The sequence below is a fragment of the Nilaparvata lugens genome, chromosome 4 (assembly GCF_014356525.2).
Source record: "Nilaparvata lugens isolate BPH chromosome 4, ASM1435652v1, whole genome shotgun sequence".
NCBI lineage: Eukaryota > Metazoa > Arthropoda > Insecta > Hemiptera > Delphacidae > Nilaparvata > Nilaparvata lugens.
The window spans coordinates 34,143,144-34,162,353 of record NC_052507.1 but is presented as its reverse complement, the minus strand read 5'-3'; the positions used below and the strand labels follow the sequence as shown (position 1 = coordinate 34,162,353).

The following is a 19,210-nucleotide window of genomic DNA, read 5'->3' as shown; positions in this document are numbered from 1 at the left end:
ATGACTTTTTCTCAATCACAGGCAGAAATTCCAATGATCATCATAATAGTAATTTAATGAAAATTGTTTTTATTGTACATTGTTCGACGTAAGATAAGCTACATCTTTAAGGTAATCAACGTATTTAGGATTATCATGTTTATGAATGAAAGCGAGACTGATAGAAGATTAGTCAAACTGAAATATAAACATTATACGATACAATGCATATTTCTGATCAACTATAATTACAAATGATAGTATCAAGCCGAAATGAATTGAGCAACTGAATTTCAAAGTTACTATCCACTGTTAAAATCGCACTGTGATTTCCTTTTACTTCCAAATCGATTGAATTGCCTCACTCTTCAACGTAACAATTATTGTAAAAAAATCAGTGGAATGTGAACGTCATCCAAATAGCATTTGAATTTCAATTTTCAGATCATTAAATTCATAAAAAACTAATTCTTGAGAATTGTGATGAATTGCAAACAGTGCAAGTAACATTGATACAAAGCGATACAATGAAAATCAACATCGATTAATTTAATACTGGACTTATCAAATTTATATTACCGTTAATTTATATTATTTATAAAGCTTATAAAATGTAAAACCAACATTTTAAATTTTCTCTACTGGAGCAAAACATCGATAGAAAATAAAGAAGAGCCCATTATAAGCACAATATACTTGTGTACTAGAGTTCACTTGAACTAACTCATCACTTCAACCCTTCAATGATCACAATGGACTAGAATGTTATAAGAACCATGAAATTGATAATCAGGTACATCTTTCAAATAGCTTCACCCATCTAAATCTGTGAATGCTAAGTCATAAGAAATCATGTTCAATAGATTTAATTTGAATGCTTGAAATAGAAAATGATCTATTCTTTTGGTGCCCTAATCAAAATCAATTTCAATCAACATCAATCGACATAAAGAAAAGCTTCTGCCAACCTTGTGTAATGAATGAAAAGATGCGAGTGGAGGTGAAAAATCGATATGTTAACAAAAATAATAGAAGATGATGAATCATCTTTCAAATAATCTTATACGGTAGGGTACTTTATGGTTAAATGTGAAACACTTTCATGATTTTCCTACCTTTTATGCATGCTTACTCTTCCTTAATTTGTATGTTTGCATGGCTTTCATCTTTAGAATCTACTGAATTTTCATATTGGACTGTCTAAATAATGTAGATTCAACTAGTAAGAACGGAAGATAAGCTACTTTACAGAGAGAATCATAGAGAGTTTCAACTTAACAAGCCCAATGTATACATTTTTTTATGCCTCAGCCGTCATATATATTTGGCCCAACTGAAGGTATATTATCAACCTGGCTTGGAGAATATTAACTGTAGAAAACAGCAAACACTGCACGCTATGATTTTTCAGGAAATTGCCACTGTTAACACTATTGTAATCTATGAATAATCTCAGTTTTTGACATTCATAACTTATGATAAATTTTAGCATAGAATTATGATCATACACACATATTTTAAATATGTATATTATATTATGTAATAGTATGAATATTTTATCGGTTGCAAACAATATCTTTGTCTGTCATAGAATGTATGATTTAGCACATATATAACAACAAAATGATTTTAGAGAATTTAGAGAATTAAAATGTGAAAAATTAGTTTCATCGCATGTCAAAACAATAGACAAAATTGATTGTTTCGAGCGCCATAGTGTGAATAAGATGCAACTTAGAAAGCAGTAGGCCTACTACTATATTTTACTGTTTACTATGGTGAAGAGAGTCAGCCACGCCGTACCGCGTCAACTGTTTACCCTTCCACAGCGTCGAATCGAATCGCAAATAAATAACAATATACATCAATAGATTCGCAATGAATGTGGCTACATTAATTATTTGTCTAATTATCTTTAGATTATTTGCTTCGAAGTTAATCGGAGAAAACAAAAATCAAATCGAAAAACCCCTAAATTTTTACATATTATATATTATTTTATCAAGGAAACTGTTTGATTTATTGAGGGAATGAATACGACTAATATTTCAGTTCATAATGTAACGAATCAAATGACATATGATAGATTTTTTTCCGATTAATGGTTACAGAGATAATTGATTTCCAGTTTGCTGTTTACTATGGCTAAGAGAGTCAGCCGCGCCATTCCGCGTCGACTGTTTCCCCTTCCACAGCGTCAAATCGAATCGCAAATACATAACAATATACATCAATGGATTTGCAATGACAGTGGCTACATTAATTATTTGGCTCATTTTCCTTTAAAACTACTTGTTTCATAGTTAATTGAAGAAAGCAAAAAAATCAAATCACAAACCCCCTAAATTTTTACATATATATTATTTTATCAAGAAAACTGTTAATTTTATTGGAAAAATGAATAGAACTAATATTGTAGTCCATAATGTATCAAATCGAATGGCATATAATAGAACTGTTTCCGATCAATGGTTACAGAGATAATTGATTTCCCGTGTTTACCTGCATTTTTCATGTTTTAGGGGGTTGGGGCGGAAAGCTCCAAGGGGATTTCTGGGGACTTTTGGGAGAATGACCCTCTGGGTGGGTTCTATCGATGGTGGGAAATTCAGCTTTTATTAAATTTTCGGATCGAAACTGCTTTTTTGGACCTTCATTGACTGGGCTAAAATAACTCATAGTCGATATATTTCATCTGTAGAACAGCTGTTTTGATGAAAATCGAATTTCACAATAATTATTTACACAAAGGAAAAAATACTCTGAAAACAATTAATATATAAACACATATACAGTAGTCTTATCGTATAGATTCAAATTATGTTGCCGCCAATCGTCATTATGTTATTCCCCTAAATTATTCTGGTTTAAGAATGAAGCTTACAGTTCAATGAGCAAGGAAAGTTGTGTGAGTGTACCACACCAGATTTTTTCATTAGCTAACTCTAACTCTTCACTTTTTCCTATATTTCTTCTTTTTTCTTCTGTTTCCTTCTTTCTTCTTTCTTTTTTCCTTGTTTTCTTTTTTTAACGTTCTTCTCACTTTTTTATTTTCTTCTTTCATTCTCTCTCCTTTCTTTCTTCCTTTTCCTCTTCTTTGTTTGTTTGTTTCTTTCTCTCTTCTTTGTTACTTTCTTCTTTATTTTTTCACCTTTTTTCCTTTTCTTCTTGCTTATTTGATTTTCCTTTCTTTACAGTATTCACTCTTATTTTCTCCCTCTTTTTTTTGGTGTCTGAACGATGTATATGGTTTCAGGTCGCTGATACTGGGCGCGAAGGTGTGCTACTCGGGACTTGGTCTGTCGGCGGGGATGGCTCGCTGTGACCTGCTGCTGGGTGAAGTGGACATTCTGCACCTGTTGGTCACCGCCCACTGCTGCCACCTGCTGCCTCCCTTCCCCCTGCGCAGTCAGCCCGCCATGCGCGACCTCCGCGACACACTCATCGATCACGAGCTGTGGTCGCTCGCTCTCGAGGTACCGTGACACCTTATAAAAATGTCTACAGTATTCATTCATGTTGTAGATAACCCTCCCCTATTGATAAAATTGATTATGTAGTTTTTTCAAGTAATTTACTTGTATCTACCGAACCATGGTTCATATTATAATCTATAATATAATAAAGAAAAGAATTGGCTTATACACGGGATAGGGAATTCACGAATGATGATAACTTGAAATTTCGTATATTGATTCTTAATTTACGGAGTATGGTTATAGGCCTATTTTAAATTCTCCAAGTTTTCAGTTTGTCAAGTTTTTAATTAGACTCTTGCGGAGCATGGTTACCTGCTATTCGTATCATAAATTAGTATTCCTGGAACGAAAATAAAGTGACGAAGCAGTTATTTATTTATTTATGTATTTATTATTTATTAGAACAGTCACTAACACGATATTTGGAAAGAGAAACAGGCAATTGCCCAAAACTTCTTCAATTCCTTGATTTTGGCACATAAATAGTCCAAAGTGAGGTTAAGTTTAAAATTTCTGTTTTCACCAAAGATTAACACTCAGAGAATACGTATTCGAGATATGACTGATGAATTTTGAATTTCGAAGGGTTGATAAGAGCCGGAAATAACACTAAACAATCCGAAAGTTTCAATAATAAAAGTTTATGTGTGATTTCCTAACCTAATTTATTGATATTAGAAACTTTGGACAACATTAACTTTTTATCAAAATTTAGGAGAGAAATGGCACAGACTCAGCCTAGTTTTTCCTCCATGCTCATATAGGAAAATCTATGGCGACATATTATTATTATACTATGATTATAGCGTTTTGTACAATAACTGAGTAAATAAAATGGTTTCAGCAGCAACTGTACTGAGCTTCGATCATGAAACCATAGATCTGTAATTTAAAGTGCTCAATAAAGTAGAATTCATCATATGAATAACTTTTTCAACTTCAATATAAATGATTTACAAGTGATTTTCAAGTCATGATTCAAATTAAACTTTCGATTTCTGACTTCTTTACCAACATGCAATCATTGGCCGATAATTACTTTTTTCAAAGAAGGCTTCTCAGATTAGTTTTTGTAGCATTCAATCACGATTAAAATTTAACAAGCTTTTGTGCAACTGAGCTACAATTTTTAAAATAAGGTAAACTAGCGATTTACTTCAGCGAAGGAGCAAAGTGTATAATAGGAATTCTCTTCGGATATCGATACCCATACATATACAGAAAACTGAGGCAGCAAGGCTGGAAAAAATGTAATTTGTGAAAAAGTGCTCAAGATTGGTGAGATTTGTAGGCGGAGGGTTTGAATTTGAAATTTTTCTTAGAAATCTCTTCATGTAATATAACTTTACGTAATAAATCGTATGACTAAAACGAATCTAATTATGAAGCAATTCATATTATGATATTTCAATAATTTCAGGTGTCAACGAAAGCTGGCTTGGACTGCGGGATAGTGTGGTATGTGTGGGGGAAAACTTGCCTGAAGTGTGGCAACTGGGAGGAAGCCAGAGTCAAGTTCCTCAATTGCAGTTTGCAGAAGAAGGATTTACAGAATAGTGGAATGCTTGCTGATATCCTTCAAATTCTACAGGTTTGCTCCGATTCTATTCAATAAGCAATGGTTAATATATACAGTCTATCTATTCTGACGTTATTTTTTCAATGAATAACGATTTGCGTGGCTTGGCTGCAATCGGTAAAGCATGAGTGCAAAAATATATAAGTCTGGTTGTGGTTTTTAGAATACAATTTAGATAAAATCCTTATAGGCTCGCTCAGGAGCTCCTGCAGTTTATTGCTCTTGGACAATTTATAGAAATCTTTGGAATGTATTATTTCCAGAGATTTAATTAACAATTCAATATATTGCTGAGTAAACCAGCTTATTCCATTAATGATAAAATCGGATGGTAACTTTCTTAATAATTCAATACTAATAATTTGATAAATAGATATGAGATTTGTCATGCATGGTATTGGGGAATTAAATAAATGATACACCATAAAAAATTTGATACATATATTGCACGAATAAATATTAAAAAACCAGATAAATATGGAAACATATAGAGCAACAAACACACACAATAAATACAAGAATAAATATATCAAAATAAAATATGACAGGCTGGTACACTACTTTTTAGCTCTTTAGCACGAATCGTTACCACGTGCTTTTTTAATTCATTGATAATATGCATTTATTTGTATGCAGCTTAGGTATCGACTTGCTGTTGCTTGTCGATTTAGAAAATCTCACTTTATATCTTCTTTCCAAAAATCATAAAATAATAAATTGATAAATCATAAATTATAAATATATTAATTTCTATAGGCTTCAGTATATTCCTCAATAATATATATATCTCTTAGGGCTTAAGGTTCGGCCTCTGATGGAAGTAGATAAATCAATTTATCCAGTGAACAAGAGCTACATTATATCTTTACAAATTGTTAAATAGAATCAATGATTGAGTGAGCATATGTATATTATAAGATTAAAATGAAATATTCCTTTAAGCTGTGCACCTTTGGATATGTAAATTTGATATAACTCTTATGCAATAAAATATATTTCTTGTACCTTCTTAAGACTTGCGCAAGTTTTATAATAATTTTTAATATTTATAACCTTTCCGATGAGCTACCTTTTTATATTTGTTTCACTCGAAGCACTGAGGGCGCCCTAACTTTATATATATCGATAATATATCACTCACGTGCTGAATTTTTACAAGTTGTTGGCGGCGATCCGAATTTCCTGGTCGTCCTGGATTTCTGGTGGCCGAAGTCGTCTTCTCCAAGGGAATAAATAAATGTTTAAATGACTTTCGCTTTAATGCAGCATCACTAAGTCTTATAAAAATTAATTAATGACTTTAAACTTTAAGCCTTTCAAAAGTACAATGTAATAAAGGGTCTTGTGCTCTACAAAATTTAGTGTCGTTCCATAGTGGTGTCTGGCAGGCAAGTGGGCAGGTTCTACTCTTATTTCTACAATTTCATTTCCAACTTACAAATTTATATATATTTAAATGATTTACTACTACGCCATTAAAAGGATCCAATAGTCCGTGCCAATCTACTGAATTATTACCTATATCTTAGGTATAATATTTTATACTTTCTCGGACCATATCCGATACATAAACTGAGTAGTAAAAATTTATAAATTCTTATCATTTATAGAAATATTTATATATACATTTGAATCGGCTCTCTATTGCCGCCCATCGGTTACTGCAATTTGATTGGTTCATGCAAATTCATTAATGTATCCATGCGCCTAGGAATATCCTACTTCCTTAATATTCTAATTTATTTTTATTTGGTGGTTTAAGTATATTCATTACAGATAATAGTTTTTTTGGGGTTTATAAGTTGTTTCTCCCTTTACAACAATTAGCCATGTGCTTTCCAAAGTCCTCCAGTTGCATACCATTTGTTTACAATAAATTTTTGCCAAGGTGTCTGGCTAGATTTCACATTATGCGACTTGATCGATTATTAGGTCGCCGATCAGTAGGTATTTTAAGCCTAACCTCAAATTTTTCAATACTTTATATAATATAATAAGTAGCAAATAAAATTCCTTTTCTATTCGGCTGTTCTAATTTTAGCCATGGTACCCGTTATTATCTAATCTTTTAATTGTTGTTATCGCATTTGGCGATAATAGAATATCTGTTTTACTTCAGACCTATAAAATTCTTCCAAATAGGGATTTTGCTTGCCCATCAGATTTTAATATGTTACACTAAATAGAGTCAAATGGGAGATGAGGCTCTCATTGCATCAAATTCACCTTCAACACTTGTAACTCATGAAGTATGAAAGTAAATGCATTTATCCAATTAACTATTTCTAAGTCGCCCACTAAGTAAAATATAATAATATACTACTAATGTAACAATCATAGTTTAAGTTATAGTCAAATTTATATTTCAATCACCAAACTACCGAGTATAATTTAGAATTTAATCTTTTCCACTTCATGCCATCTAACATTTTACTATACCACCATAATACATGTATTTCTTTGGACAGATACCATCAAAATCTTTCCTATCTCATGTTGTCTGAGTTATTCCATCAATCCTACGCTGCTGTATGTTCGCTTCACTCTTTGTATAACAATTTATTAATTATTCATCAATAGTTTGTTTTAAAGTAGTTTACATAACCAACTGACTTTTCTTCAATATCATCTGTCTATTTTTAGAGAGGAGACGGCTTTGTGGATTTGAAAACCAGGTTGGCAAGATTGAAATCAGAGCCAGCCAGAAAGACGAGCATCGCTAGAGACACGGGAGACGACAAACGCGTTTACAACGAGTGCCTCTACTATCTCACCAAGTACGGCAGCCACGCTCAGAACCTGGAGTTCCTAGTCAGTCACGGCGAAATTGCACAAGTGCTCGACTACACATTGGAGAAGAACATCGATCCAAACACCTTTATTGAAAATGTTTATTTACCTTGCTTGAGAACAGCTCGAGTCCAGAATTTGCATCAAATAATGCTATCCATCGATCCACAGTTGACTGTATGGAAGGTAATTTTATTTCCAGTTCTGTAATAAATCTATTTCTTTGAACGGATTTTATCTGACTAGCTTAGTCAATAATAATGATGATCATAATAATATTCCTGTTTTTTTATGTTTTACGATTATTATATGTCATAGGTTTATTTATCCGAGAATCAATGATAAGGAATCAGTGATTCTTTGACTCTTTCACTCATCACACCAATGTCTGAAGTATTGAAACTTGTTATTTTTATGAACATTCTTTCCAGGGTATATGCGCAAACTAAGTGCACAAACCAAGAACAGACTTGAAGACTTGTTTTTGCAATCGGCCTTTGTCTTCTGGCGCAGAGACACAGTGATATGAGAGAGAATCTGCGAGCATTGAATGATGTTGCTAAAAACGTAGGCCTGAAGATAAATGGGACAAAAACAAAAGAGATTGTGCTCAATAGTTATGGAGGGGAGAGCTTTGTAATAAATGAGAGAAATTAGAGAGGGTGGACTCATTTGTTTGTTTGGGCAGCATGGTGGATCCTGAAGGGGGGGCCGAGGATGATGTCAAAACTCGCATCAGAAAAGCAAATGGGGTATTTTCACAGCTGTATGCAATATGGAGAAACAATAAAATCCCAAAGAATCCCAAAGCTGAAATCAGTAAAAGACTCCAAGTTCTCATCAATCGTTGCCTGCGAAAGATTGAGGGTGTGGGGTGGCCAAATATAATCTCAAACGAAGAGCTCTCGCACAATATAAGTTAGATGCCCATAGACATTGGGATCTCTAAGAGGAAATGGAGGTGGATTGGTCATAATTTGAGGAAAAGTTATGAAGCAATAGAAAAGTATGCCTTACAGTGGAATTCTCAGGGGAGATGAAAAAAGAGGAATTCAAGAGGATTTCTTAGAGACGAACAATAGAAAGCGAGCTTGACAAGAGGTGAGGAAGACTATACTCCCTATACTCCAACCGGAGTTGAAGGAATCAATAGAAAAAGGAATAATATACTCTAGCTTATGGATTGAATAAATCACTATTCATAAATTATCTGGTACTGATTCATTTCCAATCATTTCTAGAAAGAACTTTTAAATTCCAAATTTAAGCACTACACACATTGCATAATATTTCAGCTTGAATACTTAATTTCTCAGAAAGGGACATTTTGTTTTTCTAGATTAAAATCCCCTGAAATCCCCTCTAAGGAATGTCAACTCATTAAATTACCAATAAATGAAGAAAAATCACAACATTCTTGCACTCTTTCAACACTGCCAACCTTAGAATGGATGCATGAATTAATCCTTTGCATTTTATATCATTAATAGGAAAATCCAATGCATTTCTTGTATATTCAACCTGAAGACTTATTATGTGAATTATAATGATGATATGATTGTAATTGACAGGCACATTTGGCCGCCCTCTGCGTCTGGTGTGAACGACGCAAAATGCTGAACGTATTGTATCAGGTGCAGCTCTGGCTCAAAGACCATGTCAGAGCATGCATGACATGTATTCGATTCTTCTATTCTAACGCCCGCAATTACAGTGACTTGAAAGATTCTGTATATCATCTGACCACAGCGGTTACTCACCTTGAGTCTGCCGCTAAACAGGATACGTCAGCTTATGGTGAGTCTCTTCAAATGAATTTCCCCCATTTTGCAAAACAATTCCCAAATTACAGTATTTTTGTTATTCACTTACTCTTCTGTATTATGTCAAAATACGCTTTTATGAATGTGTATGTAAAAGAAATGAGTAAAATGAATAACGTAATTTGAATAATATAGTGGATCATACCTGCATTATTCATGATCATTGGAAAACTTCACCAAGACTTGAATTTACAACTAAAATTTGGAATACCTACTATCAGTCATTGAAATATTGTCATCCCTTGTCTAAAATGACTATGAAAACTATTTCCAATGTTGTCACTCAACCACAATGTTTTAATGTACCAATATGTTTATCTTAATGATGATTATAGTTTTTTTGTGAAATTTTGTGTTCTATTACTTGTATTAACTGAGCATTGATCAATGAGTTTGCTTGTGTTTGTGAGAAGCGTTCGTTTCGTATTATTTATCAATGTTCAACAATAAACTAAACTAGGATGTTTTAATTTTTTAAGTAGCTCCCAGCTCTTTACGATCAATTAATGATATATTAGGTAGCTTTTCGTAATGATGGTTTCAGTTTAATAATCTAACACTATTACTGACAATATAATTTTGATTAGTATATTTCTTTTTTCAATTTTCCATTGTTTATTCATTCAAGAATATTATTATCGTGAAAACATATCAACAATTATATATGGTGCTATGTTGACAAAATTGTAACGTGCTATAAATTTTCGGCTCCAAATTTATTGTCTAAATTCAATATTTTCTAAATTTGGCTTAGTGGTTTTGTGTTTTGTTTCGGTTTTGTATATGTTTGGACTCTTTAACATCAAAATAAACTCTATTCCGAAATGAAAAGTGTAAATTTAAAGTATTGTGCTCACTATAACCTAGTGTCCGGTTTCCCATTTGGGGAATTTTGGACTATATACGGCGAGGTGGAACTACCCGTGGGTCTCCCCACCATTCAAAGCTATACGCTAATAATAATATGGTGCTATTCAATCATCATATCGATAACTTAAATAACTAACTTCAAAATGTATGAATTCAGGGCTACTTTCTTGTATTTATAAAATAGAATTATAGTAACGAAATAGTTACGTTACAATTTGTATTCTTGTTTTTTAATATTTTATTAATTTTAAAGGGTACTATAATTCTATTTTATAAAAACTAACTTCAACTTATTTTTACAAAAAAAAACTATTTTTTTCACAGAAAACTTGTTCTTTCTTTTTAAAGATCCTGGGATAGTTATGAGTATGGACAAAGACGAACTGAACAGACATGTTGCAACAGTGAAGCTACAAATCGAATTGACCAGTTTCATAAATGAAACGGAATTAGCCAAAGATGTTGAACCGCTGACACTTTTTGGGGATAGCAGTGAAAAGTCAAAGCTAGCCGCAATCGTGCTATATAGTGGCAAAGATATTCAACAGAGTTTGGCCCTGACAAAAAGGTATATAACAGTTGCATTACAGTAGAACCTCAGTTATTAGAGCTAATGAAATTCAATTCTATATACTTAATTTCAAATAAAATGAAAAGGATTGAAGTAGTGAGAAAACATTTGTTTTTGAAAAAAAATAATTATCTCAATTCACTAGTTGTAATTAAGTGTTAGGATAGAGAAATCATACGTTATTACCTGTATGCTTATTCTATGTTAATAGTTGGATATTCTGTGTATCTTGGTCAAACCAAAACCCTGTTAGTCGGGGCTCCGATGAACTCAATAATATTAGAGGGTTCAAGGTTATTTAACAAAATAATTCATAAACAGTTCGACTTTCAATCAAGTCGATTTCTGTCTTATAAGGTACCTCCTGTTGAGGGGTATAAATTGCTTCCACTATCATTTCCAGATCTTTATTTAAAACTTTCTAGTAAATGATATAAAAAATACTGCATACATTATATATTGGTTTCTGTTTATCAACTAGTGAATGTAATCCTCCAAAAGAAGAAAAAATCCACTCAATCTAGTGAACACAATAACTTATTTCAATCAATATTATCGATTTCTGTCAAATATGCTGATCCTATGTATGATATTCTCAGGATAACAGAATCGTATAACCTACAACCAAAGAATGTTTATTGTATTGCTGCAAAGAAGTTGATCAAAGCTAGAAGGATACATGATCTTTTGAGACTGCAGGCGGAATTCCAATCGAACGTGTCCCTCCGTGATGAGATTTTGCTAGCCGCCTTGCAGGAAAAACCTCAACAACCAGAAACTTTGATCAATCAATTATCAAATATCTCAGTAAAGGTAAGCTATCTCTACTTCAGTAATTCGAGCAATATACTTTATATATCAATTCAAGTTTGTATAAATAATAAATAATCAGGAAATATCTTTAATTGGTAACTACACTGATGAGCGTTCATATTATTAAATAATATTATTTGTTTGTATTAATCATCAGTTCTGCATTCATTACATCCCCTTTGATAGTGTCAAGCCTGTCAATAAACCAGTAAAAAACTACATCTTTATGTTTTTTTGTTAGTGGAGTCCCTTGCGGGAAGGTCCTACCTGGCTTGAATATATCATTTAAGCTGTCAATGGGCCTTAAGACTGCCATACTTCAGCCGGGACCTACAGTTTAACGTTCCCATCCTGTTTAACATGGGAATGACCTGGTTAAAACCTTTCAGTGATAAGTGGGCTTGAACTCGGGATCTTTGCGCTGCTACACAGAGAAATAGAGTGAAAAATAATTTGAGTAAGGAAGAAACAAAACAAGTAGTAGCAGATAAAATCCTAATCAAGATTAAGGAGAAAAATACTTTGAACATTTGAACGTCTCCATTTTTATTAAATGAGAGAGAGAGAGACTCATAAAATTTGCCCCAATTTCAAATAAATTCGGTAATTAGAATAATGCAGATTATGTTATCAAGAACTACAATTCTAGTATTGTAGATTCTAGTATTGCGGATAATGTCCACATTAGCTTTTTGCTTGTGCGAGGGTGATTTGATGAGATGATGAAACGTCTATGCCTACTGGCGGGATACGAACCGGTGACCAGGTAGCGCTAGCAGGTACTGAGGGGTACAACTCCTTAGTCGTCTAAGCTATCCTGACCTGTACTCGTTAATATAATCCAGTTTAATTATATGCTTCCAAACTGTGAGACTTGATCCTTGCAATATCGGAAATTGAACCAAAAGAAGAGATAAGTCTTAATAAATCTGAGTCTCAATAAGCTATAATAATAATTTGTTATTCTTGATTCTTGACTTTTGAAGTCTTGTCTGAAGTGAAGAAGTGTGGCCAGCAATAATTATTTTTAGTACTATTTTTTTACGTATCTCTAGGCTTTCAATTATGTCGCCTAATATATTTGAGTGCTTTCTAAATCGAACGTTCGTTTTAAAATGATTTATTTTACAGATTGATGCTTACATTGAGTGTGAACTTCTGAAGGCTGCCTACCTATTAGCAGCTAAGCACAATCGCCTCACTGACATTCGAAAAGTATTGACCGCCGCCGAATGCCTCAATCAGCCTTCGATAAAGAAGATCTGTCTGAAGCGACTCAATGCTGGAGAGATAGCCTCAGAGTAATTATTATCTGTGATAAATATACTATTCATTAATTGAATGTATAACAATAACTAGTAAGTTTAAGAAAATTCAAACTATGTGCCAAATTGTCTTCTGTAGATTTTAACTACCATATCAACTCTAAAGAGTTCAAATACCATCTTCAACAAAAATATTCTTCTCAAGTGATTTTATCTACCTAGCCTTTTTTACAAGTTATATATATATCTTATCAAACACATTACCCAATAATAATTTTATACAGAGATTAAGGTTTTATTTTTAAATTGTACTTCTTAATTAAATTTATGTGTTGAGATTGTTATTATTCAGCTCTATTCGAAAAGCAATGTTATTGATAAATTATTTTTTAAACTAGTAATAGTTTATATTTTTTCTTGCTTGTTGTGTAAAACTGCTTATGAAGAACAGAGCACTACTAATAATTATTATATGCAATAATAATTTATTATTTAAAACTCAACAAGGATTTCCTGTTTCTTGAGGCGGGTTTCAATACCTCTTGATTTGTTGGCTTGCTCTGCTGTAAGTTGGTTCTCATTATGCTACGTGCATTTACACAGCCAGTACGTGATTTATATTTCTAAATTTCAGTACCGTAACTTTTTCATAGATCTACCAATAATAATGAACTTTGAATATCTTACTTGAATGCAATCAATATTTTCTTCCCTCTATTAGCAGTGTCATTCAAAACATGCTTAAACTTAAACCGCTAGTTTTCCTTACACGTCTTGTAGATGTTGAGTGTCATTTATTCTCAATGTTTTCTGTTAGTTGCATTAATAATGTACGTGATTTATGTATTATCGTGATATTTTTATACAATTTCCATTGTTATCCTAATGCTGTACATAACAAAAGTATATTTTTGTTGATTCATTTATCAGAATATAGGAAATTATTTATGTTATACCGTTCATTAACTTCACCTCTACCTCTAACCTCCAACTTACTTTTATGCGGAAAAGTACAGCTGTTCTAATGCTTGTTTCCCACATATTAGTGTCATAGTCCATGTCCGGTTCAGTTGAAATATTCGTCTCATAAGCTCTTATGGAACTATTCATACTTGCACGGCCGGGCTTCGTGGGAATAGTAGGCTACCATTAGAACTCATGAGAAGAACATCTTCACTGACACTGAGCCGGACACTGGCTCTTATACTGATATGTGGTCTTAAAGTTACAGTATTTGCTTAATTCCATTAGACAGCATCAGTGGATACTATTAGGTTCGCAAAATTATTGTGATGAATAACATCGGTTATCAACATTGTGATAAGAATCATCATTGTCATAACATCATCAATATTGTAATAAGAATAAAGATTTTTTCATTCATTTTTGTAGAATATAAGTACTCTTCAGTAAGACGTGTTAGTCAGTTTAATACCTGATCAAGAGAAAATATTTTTCAGTATCCTTTCCACTAGTTATAATAATATCGAGTGACCTAGTTTATTGGCTCAGGTCTGGTGTCAGAGTTCTTAGGTCCAGGTTGCACCTGATCAACTGTTATACTTTAAAATGGATGATGACATCAAAAACAAACTAAATCCACTTCAAAAAATCACAAATTATTCATCGAAACATATTTCAGTTTCTGCTGCCCAAAGATCTTTTGTAGCGACTAGACATGTTGGCTCCAGCTGCGTAATATGCAAAAAAGAAATATTCAGAACGTATTCATTTTAAGCAAGGTGGATATTTTGTTCTATTATATAAAATACATAATATTCATCATATTTTTAATTATATTTGCATCATACCCTGCATAATATCATAATGTTTATACTAAGACAAAGTCACCCCAAATTCAACCTAAAAGTGTGAGGACCTTCTTGTATCTAGTAGGTACTGTAACAGAATCCTAACCAGTTCAACTATGGATATTATAGATATATCAATTGTAATATTATGCAATAAAAAGGCAAAAATGAAATGTACTTGCCAATATCATCAGTCTTTTAGAAATAAGTTTTCTAATACAAATTTTTTAGACAACGAAATAACATGCAGTTTGGTTTTATGTCGAAAGTTCAACTAATATATTGAGATTCGTCAAGATATCGATTGTAGATCCTCGATAATGATTAGGGCTACGACTATCAATGTTGATCATCGGTTTTAAATATTTTTCCGCGAGGTGGGACAAAGTCACCCCGGTTGACGGTATAGGTAGCCTAGGTACTACAATTTTAAAATGTAGGTGCAAGGTACAATAATGATGGCAGTGTTTGATTATCAATTGTATTGCTATCCTTGTCTATCATTCAACAAAGCGGGTAGTACTTTCTCTTTCTCGCTTTTCTCTGTTTTTTTGAAAATAACAACAAACTATAATAAACTATAACTATACTTTTAATTAACAAACTACCTATTTAATATTTATTATGAAATCATTGAAAACTATAATTTCTTATAAAATATGATAAAATATAATTGATTATTCTTTACAAGAGTGAACATTTAATATTACATCAATAAACCGGTATCAGTTACCCTCAATAGAAGGCATTGACAAAACAGGGGCGGCAACGTTGCTCTCCTATCTTTCTCCACTGCCATTATAACGTGGACCTCACTATACAGAGAGTTAACGAACTCCCTACCAATACTGTAAATACTCTAGGGCATTGTTCCTGGGTAACAAACATATCTAAATATTATATTTAAATTGTCCGGAGATCTTCAGTTACTCACACAGGGCCATTTTGCTTTTTTCACTTATTTCTAAATAATGGTTAAACATACGAAATTGAAACTTTACACAATAATTTATAACATCTAGAAAACACAAAAAATTATGATAATTTTTCAAATTCATAAAACAAAATGGCGGTCAATTAAAACTTTTTTTCTTTAATAACTCAGAAACGGTTTGTTTTACAAATAAAAAAATCTGGTGTGGCGCACTCACACAACTTTCCTTGCCGTTATGAAAATTGATCACCTGACGCTAGTGTTCCCGCGCATCACAAGTCTACTATTCAAAGATTTGAGCCAGCTGGTGACAGGGCAATAACGCTGGAGACACACATGAGGTCTGCTATCTCTTCATAGTGAATGATTTAATAGAATCAACAATAATTTGCAATTGAATAATCACATTTTCTCGAATTTGAAGCTTATTTTCAATTTTAGGTGAAAATGTTACTGAACATTAATTGTACAGATTTTCATGCTCGATCTACTCCACTTGATTTTTTTTGTTTCAATTGTATCTGAAGCCTGATAATTGGGAATCTATCTGCATTGCTGGGGCGGAGCTCCTGAAATTTCTACAGATATGGGACTTGTGGCAGTTGATAGAGCTTATCGACGACTATTTTAGGTATGAATGTGATCAAAATCGTTGGAGCCGTTTCCGAGAAAATCACGAAAAACCCTGTTTTTGACAACATTTTCGCCATTTTAGCCGCCATCTTGAATTGCATTTGATCGAAATTGTTCGTGTCGGATCCTTATAGTGAAAGGACCTTAAGTACCAAAATTTCAAGTCATTCCGTTAATTGGGAGATGAGATATCGTGTACACAGACGCACATACACTCATACACACACACACACACACACACAGACCAATACCCAAAAACCAGTTTATTGGACTCAGGGGACCTTGAAACGTATAGAAATTTAGAAATTGGGGTACCTTAATTTTTTCGGAAAGAAATACTTTCCTTACCAATGGTAATAGGGCAAGGAAAGTAAAAATTACAATAATAACTTTTTTAGTAAATTTAGTTACCGTCTTACCTATCGATTGGTGCCTGACTTTTCAAGATTGGACCAATATTAACTGAGATATGGCACCGTTTCTAAACTTCTACCAATACCAAATTGGTTATGTAACATTAATAATTATATTGATTGATATAATCTAAAATAGATTACAAATGACATGCAAAGAAAACTGACACTGTTGCATTGTTGTGGCAGACTTTAGCCGCATGCCTTAGCATGAACTGCATATAAACCCCAGTGGTCACCTATCCCATCATTGCCATATCTTTGTTATTATTGGTCCAATCTTAAAAAGTCACGTAGGCCTACCAATCGATACCTGTTGTAAATTATTGTCATAATTTTTTTGTAGCTTTGTCTACAATTTCGTATGTTCAACCATCATTTAGAAATAAAGTGAAAAAAGCAAACGATGGCCGCTGTGTGAGTAACTGAAGACTTCCGGACAATTTAAATATGATATATTTAGATATTATCAGTGGCGTATCCAGGGGGTGGATATGGGGATGTATCCCCCCCCGAAATGGAACCTGATTTTTTTGTGGCTGGATCAGTCACAAAAATTAGCATCTAATACCATATTTTCTTTATATCGCACTATGTAAGTCAAGAAATATTTTATAAGGGATTGATTGATTGATTACTTTATTTATGTAGATTACAATATATACTGGCCTATACACTTATATAAAATAGCTTACAATTCAGCAAAATTATAGATGAATTTACATAATATAGACTTAGAAAATAATTATTGAACTGTATATGATACGAAAAAAGCAATTCGTAATAACTAAAGATAATATTGTTATGCATCTACATGGATATTAGGGATAAGAGAATAGCACTGCAGTAGCAATAATAATAATAAAATGAGCTATTTTCTTATAGACAGTGACGAGTGGTCTAGTGTGCGTAGTGACTATCTAGTCCCTAAAAGATAGAAAAACTAAAGATAGCACTTCAAAGTTAGATCACTTTTTACCATCTATTATTATAAAGAAATTCAATATAGCTTATATTGCTCTAGTTGATTATAGTTTATTCAGTTTAATGCATATCCTAAAACAAAGCTCCAGCAGCTATACTTCTAGAGAGTAGGCTACCCCCGAAAATTTCACAGTTTTATGATGAACGCAAGTAGTTTATACCGTACCATGGACAGGAGGGACACATCCCTCTAATATTTGAACCCCCCTCCAAAACACTCAAGTGAACTTTAAAAAAAATTGTTAATAGAGTTAAAACTAAGCCTATAAAGTTGGTTGAAATAGCACTTTATTGGAGCCAAAATTTCAGCATTCTAGCTTGTTGTCAGAATAATAATGAGAAGACCTTCTACAAAATCACTATTTTTAAACAATTGAATGACAAATAAAACTCCATTCCATTCCATTCAATCAAATACCAATAGGCCTATGAAATTTTCAAGGGAAAATCGAAATAATAAGTGGCTTACATACTGATCACCAAAAAAACTTGAATGTTTGTTTTCAAGTGGAAATTGCGTAAAATCGCACCATATTGAAGGTATATTTTGAAAATTTTCCCGGGGGAGGACTCCCTTTCATGGGGGTATTCCATACCCCCCACACCCACCGCCGGGTGACACCCTCAAAGTTTAAGTGCTTTCTACGCCAATGTTATGATCCCCCTCCGAATATTTTTTTTCTGGCTACGCCACTGAATATTAGGTTTCTTACCCAGGAACAATGCCCTGAGTATGGTAGGGAGTTCGTAGACACTCTGTGTAAAGCAAGGTTTACGTTATAATGGGCAGTGGAGAAAGATAGGAGACAACGTTTCCGCCTCTGTCTTGCCAATGCCTTCTATTGAAGGTTACTGATATCGATTTATTGATGTAATATTATCATATTAACTTTTCATTCTTGTTTCAAAATAATCAATTATATTTTATCAAGCAATAAATTATATTTTTCAATGATTTCATAATCATTATATTCTATCAGTCTATCACATATCATTATAATCTTATCACATAAGATTATAAACATTGTTTTTTACAGTTTTGTACATTATTTGATAATTATCATGTAGCCTATACAGTGAAAGCAAATTTTGAATTTGCCGCCTAACAGAATCAGCAATTGAGTTATATAAAATTGAATAACTCACTTTCTTATCGTATATTTAATCGAAAAATAATATAGATAGAATTTAAAATGTAATATTGGATTTGATTTTATATCACCTATAATGCTTTTGAATAATCAATCTTTTTATCAGCTGGGTTAG

At 32.8% G+C, this 19,210-nt stretch overlaps 1 protein-coding gene across 1 annotated transcript in view; it reads left to right on the top strand.

Moving 5' to 3' along the window:
• Nucleotides 1–14,122, top strand: part of LOC111062947 — a 77,265-nt gene extending 63,143 nt beyond the window's left edge. The window contains exons 30-36 of the mRNA XM_039426980.1: nucleotides 3,236–3,455; nucleotides 4,879–5,049; nucleotides 7,681–8,013; nucleotides 9,399–9,624; nucleotides 10,869–11,088; nucleotides 11,691–11,904; nucleotides 13,036–14,122. Of these exons, the coding sequence (XP_039282914.1) occupies nucleotides 3,236–3,455; nucleotides 4,879–5,049; nucleotides 7,681–8,013; nucleotides 9,399–9,624; nucleotides 10,869–11,088; nucleotides 11,691–11,904; nucleotides 13,036–13,209 (1,558 nt within the window). The 3' untranslated portion in view covers nucleotides 13,210–14,122. The remainder of the gene's footprint in view (nucleotides 1–3,235; nucleotides 3,456–4,878; nucleotides 5,050–7,680; nucleotides 8,014–9,398; nucleotides 9,625–10,868; nucleotides 11,089–11,690; nucleotides 11,905–13,035) is intronic.
• The last annotated feature ends 5,088 nt before the right edge of the window (nucleotides 14,123–19,210 follow it).